This window comes from Haliotis asinina, chromosome 15 (assembly GCF_037392515.1).
Source record: "Haliotis asinina isolate JCU_RB_2024 chromosome 15, JCU_Hal_asi_v2, whole genome shotgun sequence".
Taxonomy (NCBI): Eukaryota; Metazoa; Mollusca; class Gastropoda; order Lepetellida; family Haliotidae; genus Haliotis; species Haliotis asinina.
This window is the reverse complement of record NC_090294.1, coordinates 19881408-19896814: the sequence shown is the minus strand read 5'-3', so window position 1 is coordinate 19896814 and position 15407 is coordinate 19881408. Positions and strand designations below refer to the sequence as shown.

Here is a 15407-nt window from a genome sequence, read left to right as displayed (position 1 = left end):
TTTGTATTATTACAACTGGTGTGAGAGGTTACTCACGTTTATACTACAAGTAAACTATTTATTAGATGCTCGTTTATCATTAATGATTTTCATGGTTTCTTACATGTATAAGTAAAATGTTCAACATATCGATAATATACTATTATTCCGTAAAATATTTTTGTGGAAGTGAAAAAAGGCATTCAAAAAAAGCAAACACAACATTTCCAATGCATATTTTAAAGACAAAACTCATGATACAACATAGGCAAGGGTACAATATACAGTTGGAAAATATATTTTAAGGACACCCAGACATCCCCTGGCAATACTATTCAGATCATTAAATAACCGGCCCCTAATTCACGATATTTTCTGTTGAAGAGAAAATATGGAAATTGCAATTTTGTTCACGGACAGTTCACATGGGTAGGATCTATTTCTTACCGGTTAATTTAAAGAATGAAGCCTTTTGAATCCTGTAGGTTTACTCATAGTGATTTCTTCTCATAGCACAAACTTCTGATATTGACGTTTAATGAAAGGTCTGATTGAAATCTTGCAACCGCTTTGCAATGCCGCTACCAAATTCTAGATTGGCGATAGCTCCGCCATAGAGAGAGCAGCCTGGGTCGGACCACCGGAAGTTCAGACATCTTGGTTCTTGAAGACAGGATCTTGCACATTCAGTTTCACTTCTTGTGTTTTTGGTGTAGAAGGATGGGACTCCCAAAGAAGAGGACGGATTTGCACTGGCGAAGTAGGCTGGAGTTAACATTTTCAAAATTATAACTGTTGTCCGTGTTATTATTCTATATGACATTGCTACTCTGAAAAACGAAACACCTCTGAGGATTCTGATATTCCTTGAAAGATAGATATTATCTAACGACCTAGATTGTGTTCATTTAAAAATGAAAAAAAAAGAATTACAAAACTGATTCTGCATTCACAGCAAAAAGACCCCAATGTCAACAGAAACTATGCAAAACTGGTTGGTTCATTTCATGTCTGGACCATCCTCGTGAGGACAGAGTATTGTACTGTAGGGCACTGAGTCAAGGAAACATTAAGAGTGGGGGAGGTTACAGGTGGCATACTTACCTGTTATAATAACTACTTTTTTAATGAACAAGTATAGTATTTTCTTTACTGTTTCAAATTAATGGAATTTACTTCTGCTGGATGTCTATTTTAATACACTTGTGTTAACATTTTACAGTTGTAAATGTCAAACCTCCTTGAACAGACGAAAATATATCGAGTTATCCATAGTTTGAAACAAGCAGAGTAACGAGTTCAAAGAACTTTGTCTTCTGCAATTGAGACTGACTATTCTCGACGTTGCATACTTAAACACCTTACTGAGAAATATCGGATTATATTCATTCCCAGCTGACCCGTGAAGGTCCCGGGGTAGAATAGACCTTCAGCAACCCATGCTTGCAATAAAAGGTGACTCAGCTTGTCGTAAGAGGCGACTAACGGGATCGGGTGGTCAGGCTCGCTGACTTATTTGACACATGTCATCGGTTCCCCATTGCGCAGATCGATGCTCATGTTGTTGATCACTGGATTGTCTGGTCCAGACTCGATTATTTACAGACCGCCGCCATATAGCTGTAATATTGCTGAGTGCGGCGTAAAACTAAACTCACTCACTCACTCACTCATTCCCAGCTTTCGTCAACTTGAAGGGATTGGGAATTTTAGCGACAAGCTACACGGCCTGTAAAAGCATGTCGGTCTAGATCGATGCTTTCGTCAGTCACTGGATTTGGTTGTCAAGATTTGATTATTTACAAACAACCGTCAAATAATTTGAATGTCACTCATTACGTTGTCTTTGCAAGTGTTTACGGTGCCAACACAAGGCATAGAAGGACTGACCTTTTCTCTAAGCATCTGCCACTAATTAATAATAGGATCTAAAACACATGGTCAGTATGATTAAACTGAAGTTGTGATAGTACAAAGTTTCACCTGTGCGTCTTGTAACGGATGCAGCTACCCCTTCCACGCCCAAAACACAGAAGATGGACTTCTGCTTGACTTTGTTCTCAATCAAAACGTATCGTCCTGGCTTAATTTGATTCTTCGCACAAGACAAATCCTTCCCAGTTCCGTTTGGCCAGCTTTCATAAAATGCCATGCAGCTGATCCCCCTCATGACGGAGCACTGGTCAGCAAGGTGCAAGCCAACACGGATGGTCAGGTTAACTGTGAAAACAGAATCTAGGTCTAAATGGCCATAGGATAGCTAAGTAGTTGCAGCGTTCACTCGTCACGCCAAAGATGTGGGTACGATTCCCCACATGGGTACAACGTGAATAGCCCATTATTGGTGTCCTCCGTCTTGATATTGCTGGAATATTGCTAAATCGGCTTAAAACCTCAATGCAAGCATCACATTCTTCTAATTTTGTAGAATTAATGGCTGATCACGTACAGCGTGCCTATATGCTATTGTTAGTGGTATGCTGTTATACGAGTTGCGTCCCTTGAGCGGAATTAATTTTGAAAAACACACATGTTGGATGCAGTATGGTGGATGCAATGGCCTACGATGCGGTGCCAGCTATAGATGCGATATTGTTTTCAACTCTGATTTTGTTCGTAACTGTGATTCAAAGAAAATGTGCAATGTTCAAATTTTCACAATATATTTTCAAGGCTATCGACAGACTCAAGGGAATCAATCAAGCAGAGTTGCGAATCTACTGGGCTTCAAGTTCGACATAGGAGAAGTTCGTTCTGCGACAGCTACAATTCCACTGTCTTTTCTTTCATAATTGGGATAAAAGATCACAACATGTAGAAGGAGTTTATTTTTATAAGGATCCGGTAATCCACTGCAAAGGTTATATATTAACACTGACGACTGTATGCCCCTTTACCAGGGCCTTCCTCTCGAGTGAACGCTTAAACCAGTAGGCTTCCCTACTTCCTCTACTAATATTAACATCACTGGAGGAGTGATATACGTATTACTAACAGTCCGACGCAATCCCTCAATCAGGTGCTTGTGTCAAGAAATAATCTGACTGGACCTACTTTAACAGTTAATATCATAATGACAATACCCACAATCCGAGTGCTTACCAGGCTGGTGACCATGTTTCTTTAGAAACACTTTCTGTACTCGATAGTGTCCACCAAGGTCGATGATGATTACATTGTTCACATGAAGATCATAGCAGATGTCCCCAGTCCAGACGGTATCGTTACCATAGTTGGTCAAATTCTCCCCGCTTCTACAATGGAACGATTTCCTGTTCCTGGCAATGTTGTTTGAGGTTGAATTCGTGGTGGTTTCTGGAATGTCAAATATGTTTTCATTGTGGATTGGTTAGGTTTACAGCGCAACTAAATGTGTGAAAACGTTAGTTCAATTCGGCTTAGCTTTGCCTTAGGTCGTGTATAAAGTTAATATATTCCCTTGCCTGGCCAAACAAGCTGTGTTTACGAAAAGTTCAATGGGGATTAAAAGCAAAGCCCTCATGAGTGAATGTCATTTTGTCTACGTTGGGATCGATGCCTTGATGACACTGGATTCTCTCGTCCCGACTCGATTAGTTTGGAGTGCGCCCTCATATATAACTGGATCATTGCTGCTATGGCGTTAAACGACAAAGAAAGAGAGAAAAAAACATACAGAAGACTTCCGTGTATTTTGATAATTAGTAGTTGAAAACGAAACAGGTAAATTGTGACCGAGGGAGCTCTTTTACAGCCGAACTCGAAGTCATCTACAACTTTCAAAGGTATTTAGACATGAACGTAGCTTGAAAAATCTAATGGAATCATTTGAGACTGTAGGGTAAACGATCCAAGGGACCTTTGATACTGACCTTGTACCTTTCGCAGTCTGAACCAAACGTATAACAGATTTCTAGTGTAAATGGTGGTCGCGGACCAGACTTAACGCCTCAGGAGTAAAGACATTCTTGCTTGTCGTAAAAGGAGGCCAACGGATGCACATGACAACATATTATCACATTTGATGTCACTCAGTGGATTGTCTAGTCGAGCGTGTACAGAAAACGGAACAATGGGAATACTATAGCAGTTGCTGATCTCCGAACACAAAACTCCCGAACTAACGGAAAAATGAACAAATGTACACGGCGATCGAATTCCGACCATCCTGTGGCCGTCTACGTTAACATTCGTCGACTATACTCATTGCCAAGTTACAGTTGATTGTAGATCATGTTTTATTTGAATGTGCGCATTGGCTGATGCTTCCTGGAGAGGATCCACCCCAGAAGGAGGGATATTTATAGCATATCAAACGAGCTTTCCCATTCATAACAAGTTTATGTCCCGAGTGAAATCATTTTGGTTTGTCACTAGCTTTAGCGATTGACAAGCCAAAACTATTTCACGAGGGACATGAACCTGATATGAAAAGGGAACGAGTTTTGTATCCGTTTTATTGTACACGTTCTAAAAATATATCGTTAAAATAAAGCAATATTTTGCTCTCCTAAATAGAAGCATGTAACGCGGATTAATACACCATATTGGTGATTGGAATGTCAACCGTATTTCCTATACGGCGCCTAATCACAAGAAAATAAACAAATTAAGACAGAATCAAGTCGTAATCAAATTTAATTCTTTCCAGTTTAGGATTTGTAAAAAGCAATAATGTAATTCATCAAAACACTTGAAGCGAAGTGTAAATATTTTGAACTTGACTACGTGACCTAAATCTTGAATGAACGTCAGTCGGCCATCACTGTCGGGCTAGTCGTCATGTTGAGGAGTGTTCACAAAGAAGATTATAGGGAGTATTCAGTTAGGAACGGCAAACTCAACAGCAAAGATGAATGTGAATAACAGGGAACTGTATGTCTCAAATAGTTGCGCTTAATGTTCTTAATCGGAGAAACGAGTTACTGTAAATAAATCGGCAACGCTTTGCACAGGATGCCAGTGATGCCTTCTCATCTCGGCTTGGAATTCACACTTGTCGAGATTCGATGTTTATGTTGAAGACTCCATCGAAAATTGGGTCTGACAACACAGCCCACAACCTCGAACGAAGACGATTTCAAGCCTATTGTGTTCAGATTCTGGGAAGTGCTTTTGACCCCTACATAAGACACCACGGGAGGCATGGCAGTGACAATATGTTTGTGCGGGAGGACGCGAATGGATGCGGCTGACAGTGATAGAGATAAAAGAGCGCCGCTCGTCTTTTGATGTTGTGTGTTACTGTACAGTCTTGACAACTTCACGCAGACGGTATTCAACTTTTTGATTATATTCACAATTCTTCCAACCAGTTGTCCGTCAATTTTGAACTTTTACGGGCGACGCCACATTTGTTTACACTCAGGAGAGACCTACTAGACGCATTTGTTTACCTATTTTTATAGATTGTTTTATTTTCGTCTTTATTACAGAAACTTTGTTATAGAATTGAAAATAATACTAGTACCCACTGTAAATGAAATACTTTTTTTGTCTAATTCCATAGAAGTGTTTTCGTTTTACATGCTCTCAGGTGTGAAAACGTTTGAATGAAAATCATGAATGGAATCATAGAGTGATGAAAGTACCAGTAATGTCAAAGTTCATGTATTAGCCAATCAAATCACTCGAAGATTTGTAATGAAACACCTGAAGTACCACGTGGGTAGTAATAAAGGTAATGTTGCGATATCAGATAGGTTTCTTAAACATCTTCCTCTTTGTTGTCTCAGGAATATTAACACAGTACATTGGCCTTGAATATTCTTAACATGTTTAGGGTGTTTGGTCACCTTTTGACCCCGAATATCTTAACCGTGAAATCCGGGTTAGAACTGGTCTTCAGCTACTCATTAGGCTCCTAACGGTATAGGGTGGTCATGCTCGCTAAATTGTCATTGCGTAGTTCCAGTTTTTCTATGTTGACCACTGGAGTTTCTGGTCGAGATCTGAAGACTGCAGTCATATAGCTGGAATAGTGCCGAGAGAGTCATTAAACGAAAGAAAAAACAAAACAAAACAAAAACCTAAAACAATACAAACAACCTGCAATTAGGATGCAAAATGCCTCGCCAGTGAGGCCGATTCACAATGTAACTCTAATAGGAATGCAAAACAATAAAACAATATATATATTGACTAGTTTACATGACTTACTTTCACAAGTGTCTCCGCTTGTTGGGTCATAGCAGGAACACTGTAACTTCGTCCCGTTTCTTTGTGAACACTCACCAGCATTCCGACACTGGATACCGATGCATGCTGAAATAGGATGCGCAGTTCAGTTCAGTTTCTTAACCACAAACCTAGTACATTGTTGCTTTACGTACACGTTATACCCACAATGGTATGTGGTGCATCCTTTCGTGTTATGAAGCCAGGTAAACCTCCTACCACAAGGGGCGGTGGGGTAGCCAAGTGGTTAAAGCGTTCGTCATCACGCCGAAAACACGGGTTCGATCTCCCATATCGGAACAATATGTGAAACCCATTTCTGAGTCCCAGGTCGTGATATTGCAGCAACAGTGCTAAAAGCGACGTAAAATAAACTCGCCCACCCCTGCATGAGATGCATTTACATTTGGATAGTTGACTGTTGTCTTCACCAATGGTATACATCATTAAGCATCATTAAGCATTCAGCACCTAATGAGGTGACTAGGGGATGGGGTTGCCAGGCTCGCTGACTGGATTGTTGTCGCAGCTCAGTTACGTAGATCGATCCTCATGACGTTGATCACTGGATTACCTGACCCAGACACAAGTATTTCATGTAGTTGCAAAACTGCTAACGAAAGTTGTAATTAGACTTGATAAGTATCCACCACATTTTCACTAATTGCTTTTCGATGAAAAAGAGGACTCATGATCAGTAACATTGAAACCATTTTAACTCTAGGTCCACGTGTTTGGCGCCTTCTCTGAGACAAATGTTTGCTGACAAAATGGTTGAAACATAACCAGAAAGGTGTGTAGACGAATAAGATAAACGCTAGAGGTTTTTGGTTGTTGTTGTTCAACGCCGCACTGAGTAGAATTACCTCTATGTGCCGGTGGTATGTAAATAAGTATGGAGTCTGGACCAGACACTCCAGTGACTAACACCGTCAGTATCGATCTGCGCTACTGATATACGATTAACAACCAAGTTAATGACCATCGATCTCCGAATTTGGGATGCGGTGAGATGTATCAAACAAGTGAACGAGAAAAAGGGAAAAACAGGCAAAATATGGGTTAAAAATATATGAATTCAAAAGATCTCTGAAAATCAGCAATAACACCGGGAACGGTTGGGTAATCCAGTGGTTTAAGCGTTCACTCCTTATGTCGAAGTGGGTTCGGTTCTCCACATGGGAACACTGTGTGAAACCTATAAGTGCTGTCCCCTGTTACGTCGCTGAAGGATGGTTATAAGCGGCGCAAAACTAAACTCACGCAACCGTCTCTTCAGACCTCTATTTGTCTGATCCAGTCACGCAGATCGATGCGCATGATGTTGATCAAATGAGTGTCTGGTTCAGTCTCGATTATTTGATATAGCCAGAGCATTGCTGAAAGCAGTGTTAAATAACAAACAAATATTTCGTCGTATACAACATCGTGATACCCGACTCTTCATATGTACTTACTTTCGCACTGATTTCCAGTGAATGCGCTAGTACATCTACACATCGTCCCATTTCCCGTAGATTTTCCACCGTTTAAGCAATGTGGTGTAGCTGTGGTTGTGGATTGTGGAGAATGCACTGGAGGAAAAGAAGCCTCTTGTTAAGATCGGCATAATCAGCATCTATTGGCTGTAGTTTCATACAAGTATATGTTTCTAACAGGGTCGGTTGGTAAGTTGGTTAGTTGTTAAACGCCAAACTAATCAATATTCCAACGATATGGCGACGGTCTGCAAATAATCGAGTCTGGACCAGACAATCCAGTGATCAATACTAATCCGGATCTTCACGAGTATGTAACAGGGTAATACTGTAGCAGATATGCTGTGGATGCACATTTGTTGATATGCAGGCGTCGTCAGCATCATCCATGCCATCTTGTAGGCATGAAAACTATTCTACGGTTAACACAGTGCCTGAATGTGATTATTCTACTGTCTTCGACCGCACAGTGTTGTACGCGATGTTGAAATGTCCCGCTCACAAAAGGCCAGTGTATGTGAACGGGAAGAGCAAATTATATATTGCGTCACGAGGGTCCAACAGTAATATTCGTTTATACGTGCATTTCGCTTAAACGGTGAAATGTCACGTTCACACAAATGGCCAATGTCTCTCTCTCTCTCTCTCTCTCTCTCTCTCTCTCTCTATATATATATATATATATATATATATATATATATATACAGAGAGAGAGAGAGAGTTTCGAAATAATGAAATCTCATAAAAGTAAATAAAGTAAGATGTAGTAAACCCATTATTGATTCAAAAAAGTACCTTACAGAAAATGTAATTAAACCAGAGGTCTGCCACAGTTGCCCGGGGGTCAAAGTGTGCACAGTACACTTTTATGTCACTAGGTATTATGTGTTTACCGAATACTGTTGCTGACAGTATGTATATGAGACACCCATCTGTAAATTGTCCATTCAAGCACGTGAGTTGAAGAGAAATGGGGTGTCATGTCCAAAGGAGACGTGTATGGACATATCCCAAGGTTGCACTTACGGGCTGCTTCTGTGGACGTGAAGGCATGACTGCTTGCGACGGAAAGGACCGAGACTATGGTCATCATGTTGACGCGATTTCTGAAACTGTGAAGACAACAATGGTGGCAATTTGAATTACTGAACAGAATACAGAGCAGACTTGAGGCAGCAAAAACATGGTTCTAGTGGTTTATAGTTATAGATACAACTGGTATATGAACGTTTTGACGGGCATACAGTTCTCTCTTCACGAAGCAACCTTAACTAAGGTTAACCTTAATTCCGATTCTTTAACACTGCACCAAGGTTACCTTAATGACTTACGATCATCTTAGCGCTGTGTGAAGACAGGCCAAGGTTTATAGTAAATTGAGTTATCTGAACTTCCGCCCCAAAACGTTATTATTTTGTAGCTGAATATGAAACGAAAAAAGAATTAACTATTGTATTGTTTCCTGATTGGTTTCAGCCAAGAAGCATTTGGTCCTGTTTTTAAGTTTCTGGTCAAATCCATTTTTCATACTTTAGTTTACCTGGCAATTTGTTTCAGGTATATTACAGCGTGTCATCAATGTGGAACATCAAGACATTCGGAAGTATTTAAAGATTTACAGAAACGGGAATACCGATGTCAAGAAGAGAAGATTATCACGGCGACTTCGGTGTTTTCACGTGTGATCTGTATGTATGTGCATGTATGAATAATAAAGTGATAATCAGGCCTTGATTTGATGAATTGAATTGGCATGAAAATCTGAATATGTCACGACTTCTTCGGGAACATTTCTACTAATGAGCGTCGGATATCTTATGAGCGCCCGGCCTCCAAGAGGCTAAAGCAGCAATTTAATATATAATTAAGTACTCCCTGTGGGCGCAATGAGCGCCCGACGTCCATTAAGCGCCGGGTCTGGAAGACAGTGAAACGGAATACGGTACCTTATGTAATATTACATATTGAAATATACGCAATTGTTTCAGAGAGGGTTTCCTGGCGATAGTTGGTTGGTATATTTTCTTGTAACGAGAATGTCTCAAGATACTTTTCGTCTCTTTGGCTACATGAAACACATAGGAGGTATTCTCCTCATCAGTACCTTCTATAAATGTAGCGTTTCTATGCAGTATGAAAAGACCGCGGGGAAACTGGCGGAGAGATGGCACAGAAACCATGAGTAAATGTCATGACCACGCTAAACGTGAAATGATATTCACCTTTTTGGTGACATGAACCAAAACCGACAAGGATACACGTATGATGAATAGAAATGCCACGTTATGAGAAATTAATTATGTTAAGATTAGGTGGTACTAGGTAGTTGTAAGGGCGGATACCATAATGGCCAGGTCGAAACAGATTGGTCCACGAGCAACGCACTTCCTTCTCATGTCTGCGGCATAAAAATGGCTCAATCAACTTTCTTTTTTGTTCCGTATGTGTGTCATGATGACAACGCCCAAAGCGGCGAAACATTGACCATTGGCAAGAAACTGTATATTTTACTAGAATTTGTAATATGATACCAAAACAACGTATTTGTTTATGGATCACTTTCAAATAATGTTTATACGAGGAATTGCATCGGACTTTTATCACTGGCGTGTCAAAGTTCGAAATATTTTCCACATACGGGAGGTTTCAAAAGGTGGTTGGAAGTTTTCGTACCAACTTAAATTTAGGAATAATTATAACTTGCACTCACCGTGTGTTGTCCATTCTGCCAGATGGCTGCAAACTGTTGTTCGATATGATGTCAGATTTGTATAAATATATGTCCAGTGAACATTTACCCTCCATTAATCCTTGAAACTCAGGCGTCTGTAGTTGTGGTGTTTGCCATGCCATTGATGAATGATGCAGTTCGTGCCAGATCCGTCCCTGTCAGAACTAACACTGCTTATAACGTACGAACTTAACATCACTTTCATTGTGCGCTAATTGTTAATACCAGATAACTTAAAGCTGTGAAGTTGAAATGTTTTGATCATCGAAATGCATGTGATATTAGGAGAATAAAACCTACCGATTTACAGCAAGCATGTCTGCTATGAAATATGAGTATAAGCCGGAAGTAGAAGCATGACTGCAGGGGAAACACCCAGATTTGTGTACACGTCAGTGAAAGCCAAGTCAAATAGTCTCCATAACAAAACAGTGTGTTCAAATGGATTGAAGTACACTTGTTCATATAGTATAGTAAAAAAATCATGCACACTTGTCATAGTTTGAATCACTGCGAGTTAAACCTGTAAGGATTAGTGCGAATGGGGGAGGGCTGATGTACGCGGGCATGTACATAGTCTGCATGTATGTAGGGGGTGCGGTGCAAGCGGACGCAGGTATACATGGCGACTGAGAAATTGTGAAGTGGGACAAATCCTGACGTCATCCACTTTCTGAATCACCATGTATGACATATTTTATAAAAAAGGGGCGGTGGGGTAGCCTTATAGCTTAAGCGTCCGTCCATCACGCCGAGGAGCCGAGTTCGATTCCCAACATGGGTACTATGTGTAAAGGCCATTTCTGGTGTCCCCTGCCGTGATATTGCTAAAAGCGGCGTGAAACCAGACCCTCTTCGGGGAGACAAGTGAACACTTTAACCTCTGGGCTACCCCACCGTAAATGAAATGAGAGAGTAGTTGGAGAGTTTTTCAACAATGCTCACTAATATAACGGTTGACAACGTTTTTATTCAGAGGTACTGACATGATAGTAAACTGATCAATATTTTATTCTGTCCATGACATTACTGTCATTAATAAAAAACACGACACATATTTTTATGTCTCCGATATTTTAAATATCTCGTGTTTGACAACAGCGAGCAACTTAGCAAGGTGAACGAAATGTATTTTAAGGATAAGTTGTAGATCTGTAGACCTAACAGCGTCTAAATCTAAATCTGGACCTCAAGTAGCTATGTTTATCTCAAAACAAATCTTGATAACATTCAGGTTGTCTGTTATATGAAGTGACATTGTTTAACGCGGGACTTGGGCAATATTTCACTTTGGCCAGGGCGGTATGTAAATTATCGATTACCCATCATTAAATCCAGTGAGTGACATCATGATTATCGATTACACTGTATAAACATATATCAGATGAAACAGCGCCTGACTAGCTTGGGTCATCTCACTTGGATAGGGGGAGGGGGCAAGCAAAAATGCCATCCCAGCAAAGGTAATGTTTGAAGACGAAATCACTGTAATGCAAAGGGTCAGATTTGAAGACACGGTGTTCTAAAACCTGAAATATGCACTCATATATACTTAAAGGTGATCGAGGAAAAAATGTGTCCATCATGTCATGTCAATCAGAGGCTGTTATGTTATTTGGACTATCAGACAAATCAAAATATATCATTTTCACTATTCATGGTGGAACACATCAACACTATGAACCAAATAACAGTGCACATTTCACTAACACCAACCAGGACTCCAGACTCCACCAAAGTTGTCAGGGTTTGACTTTGGATCATTTGGTGGATCTTGAGCTGGTACACCTCGTTTTCTCCATTCTTCCAGCTTAACCTTCATCTCTTCCACAAGGTCAGGATATTTTGCCGACAGATCAAAGTGTTCTGTAGGATCAGAGGAGATATTGAAGAGCAGATATGGAGGGAAGTCCTCATCTTGTTCCATTACGCTTGATTCCTGTCCTAACTTCGGCAGAGGTGTCCAGTCGTTATATTGGCCAGGGGAACCTTCAATCAACTTTAGGTGACCATACCGAATTGCGGAAGCATTCCTCTCTCCACTGTAATAATTATACACAAAACCATCTCTTTTGCTAGGACCCCCATTCAACAACATGTCTTCCTGACCAACCCCATCTCTCTCAATAAATTTACTCAAATTTCCTCCAGCAATCTGAATCAAAGTAGGGTACCAGTCCACAGCATGCATCATTTCAGTGTTCAAGTACCCTTTCTTCTTGAGGAGGTTCTTGCTGTAAATGAACGCTGTACCCTTTGTACCACCTTCCCACAGTGTAGTTTTGGCTCCGCGTAGTGGGAGATTATTCGCCGCAATATAGGTAGGACCGCCATTATCTGTAGTAAATACCATGAGCAGGTTCTCCATCAAACCAGTCTCAACCAAAGCATCAGTGATGTTGCCAACAGCTTCGTCTAAAGCATTGACCATTCCACAATAAATTCTCCTTTGTCTATTTTGTATGTGACTACATTTTTCTTCATACCCTTCTGGCACCTGCAAAGGTGAATGCACAGACTGGAAAGGTAGATAAAGGAATAAAGGCTTGTTTTGTTCATGTGAACGGATGATATCTTTTGCTCTTTCTGCAAAAACATGAGTTGAATATTCACCTCTATATGTCTTTAGGGGTGCCTTGTCCATTCTGAAATCCAGTCCATTGTATTGAAACGTGTCTATGGAACGATAGTGGGTGTAATAATCTTCTCCCCCTGAATAGTACCCGAGAAATGATTCAAAACCTCTGTACGTTGGTGTATAATTCCAGTTACAGTATCCCAAGTGCCACTTGCCAACAATATGACTTACGTATCCAAGTTGATTTAGCTCTTCCGGAAGTGTAGTGAAGTTAAGTGGCAAAAACTTCGGCTTTTCAATATTAATCACACCATCTTGGAGGCCAGTCCTGTAGGGAAAGTAACCGGACATGAAACAATTCCTGGAGGGAGAACAGACAGGCTGGACGTAGGAGGAGTTTAGGATGACACCTTCATGGGCAAGACGATCCAGGTTCGGAGTTCTCATCTCTGGATTCCTGAACCCGACATCATTCCATCCCAGGTCATCAGCCACTATGAAAATGTAATTTGGAGGGGCTACTCCTTTGGGGCTACTGCTGACCGTGACAATGAACGCACAGAGAAGGAGCAAGAAGAAGCAGCCTTTCGCCATGACGGAGTTCACACCAATTTTCATCTGCCACTCTAAATGTGTGTGTTTAGCCCCTTTATATACACTTTTGTGTCAGGATGCAAATGTCAGACACATCCTTGGCAGGTCGTTAACCGGAATAGGAGATCTCATCTATTTCATTTCATGTTCGAACTATTGAAGAACCCGCTCCAAATCAGATGATAGAGAGCTAGGTGAAATCAAATTTGGTGGAAATTCGCCTTCATTAATGTACTCGAAATATTCTCTACACCATTCGCTATAGAAGTGCTATTAATTGGTTCGTGCATTGTTGACACGGCACAACGCAATATTCCGAACAATATTTAGACGTTAATAATTACGTTTGCTTTGTACACATTCATTACTTATCATCAGAATATATTGATGTGTAAATTGATAAAAAGTGGCACTCTCCACGTCTCCATTTCACAAACGTGTATATTGTGCCATCTGCATTGTGTGTCAATATGCACCTTGTTCGAAATTAATCTAATTTGTTTTATTTTCCAATACTTTTCGCAGCACCACATTAGTGCAACACGTGATCAAAATATCACAACTGCAGCCTTAGTAGGAAACAGGCTCGTCTTTATTGGATTTACTACTGAGTGCACATTGGACTACCCATTCACAAATTTCTAATTTTTCCAGATCACACTTCATCAGTAGGAATATATTTGTAATTAGTAATGATTTATTAACATATACAAAGTGGTAGGTAGTTTGTTTTTGTCTTTGTTTGTTCGTTTGTTTGGGTTTGGGGGGTTGTTTTATGTACTAATAATCATATTACAACGAGGTGTTAGGTATGGTTTCCGATATACCACATTGTGTCCTGGAGATATTGGTGGAAGGGTGGGACCAGTGGTGAAAAATGTAGACGTTTTGGTAGAACCCTGAAGTACGACTCTATAGACACAATTAGAAATAATGTAACTTTCAAACCCAGAATCTTGGTTTCTTTTTGATCTCATACTTAGCCAGTTAGACGACAATGTCATGAATCAGATCATGTTTCGCTACATACGTGCATGGTATTTCATGTTTCAGGCAAACAGTGGATCAGACATACTCTTATAGTGTCTACTTCAGGACAGCCATGTCCAAATATTTCTACAGATATATTTCTATTTCCATCGACGTTATCCACCCGTTGACAACTTGTCCCTACAAAGGCAGTCGGAATGCCGGTCTCCACACTCACATCTCACGTCTCACATCCAGTATAGATGTGAGCATACATATATATAGTTTTTAACAACAATAGACAGGCAAAGATTCAACAATGGACAGATAGAGAAATTAATAATGCTTCCTTCTACAGTTGATGTTATGACAGACACAGCCAAGGGGGGTGACCACTAAAGGCCATAAATGTCATATACAGTAATTAATGGAAGTGACAAAGAGGAACAAGGTAGCTAACAACACAATGTACTCTGCGGAAGTGATAAAGATAAAGACTGCAGATTTAATAATAATAACTAAATAACATATAGCCTGGCCAAATAGTTTTTGGTCTGTAGAAATATTTGGACATGGCTGTCCTGAAGTAGACACTATAAAAATACTTTCAAATATCTTCACAAGTCCTCTGGTGATATAAGATAACGAACATTGGTGAATGGAAACACTTATTGTATTTATAACATTTATCAGACATATGAAAGTCTTACTCAGCTGGGAGGTGTACGAAAATAGAAATCACTGACGTGAAATACACTGCATTCTCTTTAAAGAAGAATGCGCATCACTGGTATGAATGTCTGACTCATCTGGGTAATGTAAGAGAATAGAAACTACCGACATGATATACTCAGTACATGTATTCTCTGCATTAAGAAGTATTTCACTCGAGAGGCCCCTTCTACATTGAACTTTCAACAGC

The 15407-nt window shown here is 40.2% G+C and overlaps 1 protein-coding gene and 1 pseudogene across 1 annotated transcript; both read right to left on the bottom strand.

The window, feature by feature from the left end:
• Positions 1-514: 514 nt before the first annotated feature.
• LOC137266122 (uncharacterized) lies at positions 515-8706 on the bottom strand. Its single transcript, XM_067801617.1, has 5 exons — positions 8640-8706; positions 6118-6222; positions 3082-3294; positions 1963-2199; positions 515-744 (listed from the first exon to the last, which is right to left on the bottom strand). Exons 1-5 carry the CDS (start codon positions 8704-8706, stop codon positions 515-517), a joined length of 852 nt encoding a protein of 283 aa, XP_067657718.1.
• A 3343-nt stretch (positions 8707-12049) lies between these two features.
• On the bottom strand, positions 12050-13516 carry LOC137264858 (arylsulfatase B pseudogene; annotated as a pseudogene).
• Between the last annotated feature and the right edge of the window lie 1891 nt (positions 13517-15407).

Bases quoted from the DNA above. Each gene is read 5' to 3' on its own strand.
- LOC137266122 (XM_067801617.1), bottom strand. From the start codon at position 8,706: ATGATGACCATAGTCTCGGTCCTTTCCGTCGCAAGCAGTCATGCCTTC. The intron at 6,223-8,639 runs GTAAGTGCAACC...ATCCTATTTCAG, and splicing joins CACGTCCACAGAAGCAGCCC to CATGCATCGGTATCCAGTGT. The intron at 3,295-6,117 runs GTAAGTCATGTA...TTGACATTCCAG, and splicing joins AAGCGGAGACACTTGTGAAA to AAACCACCACGAATTCAACC.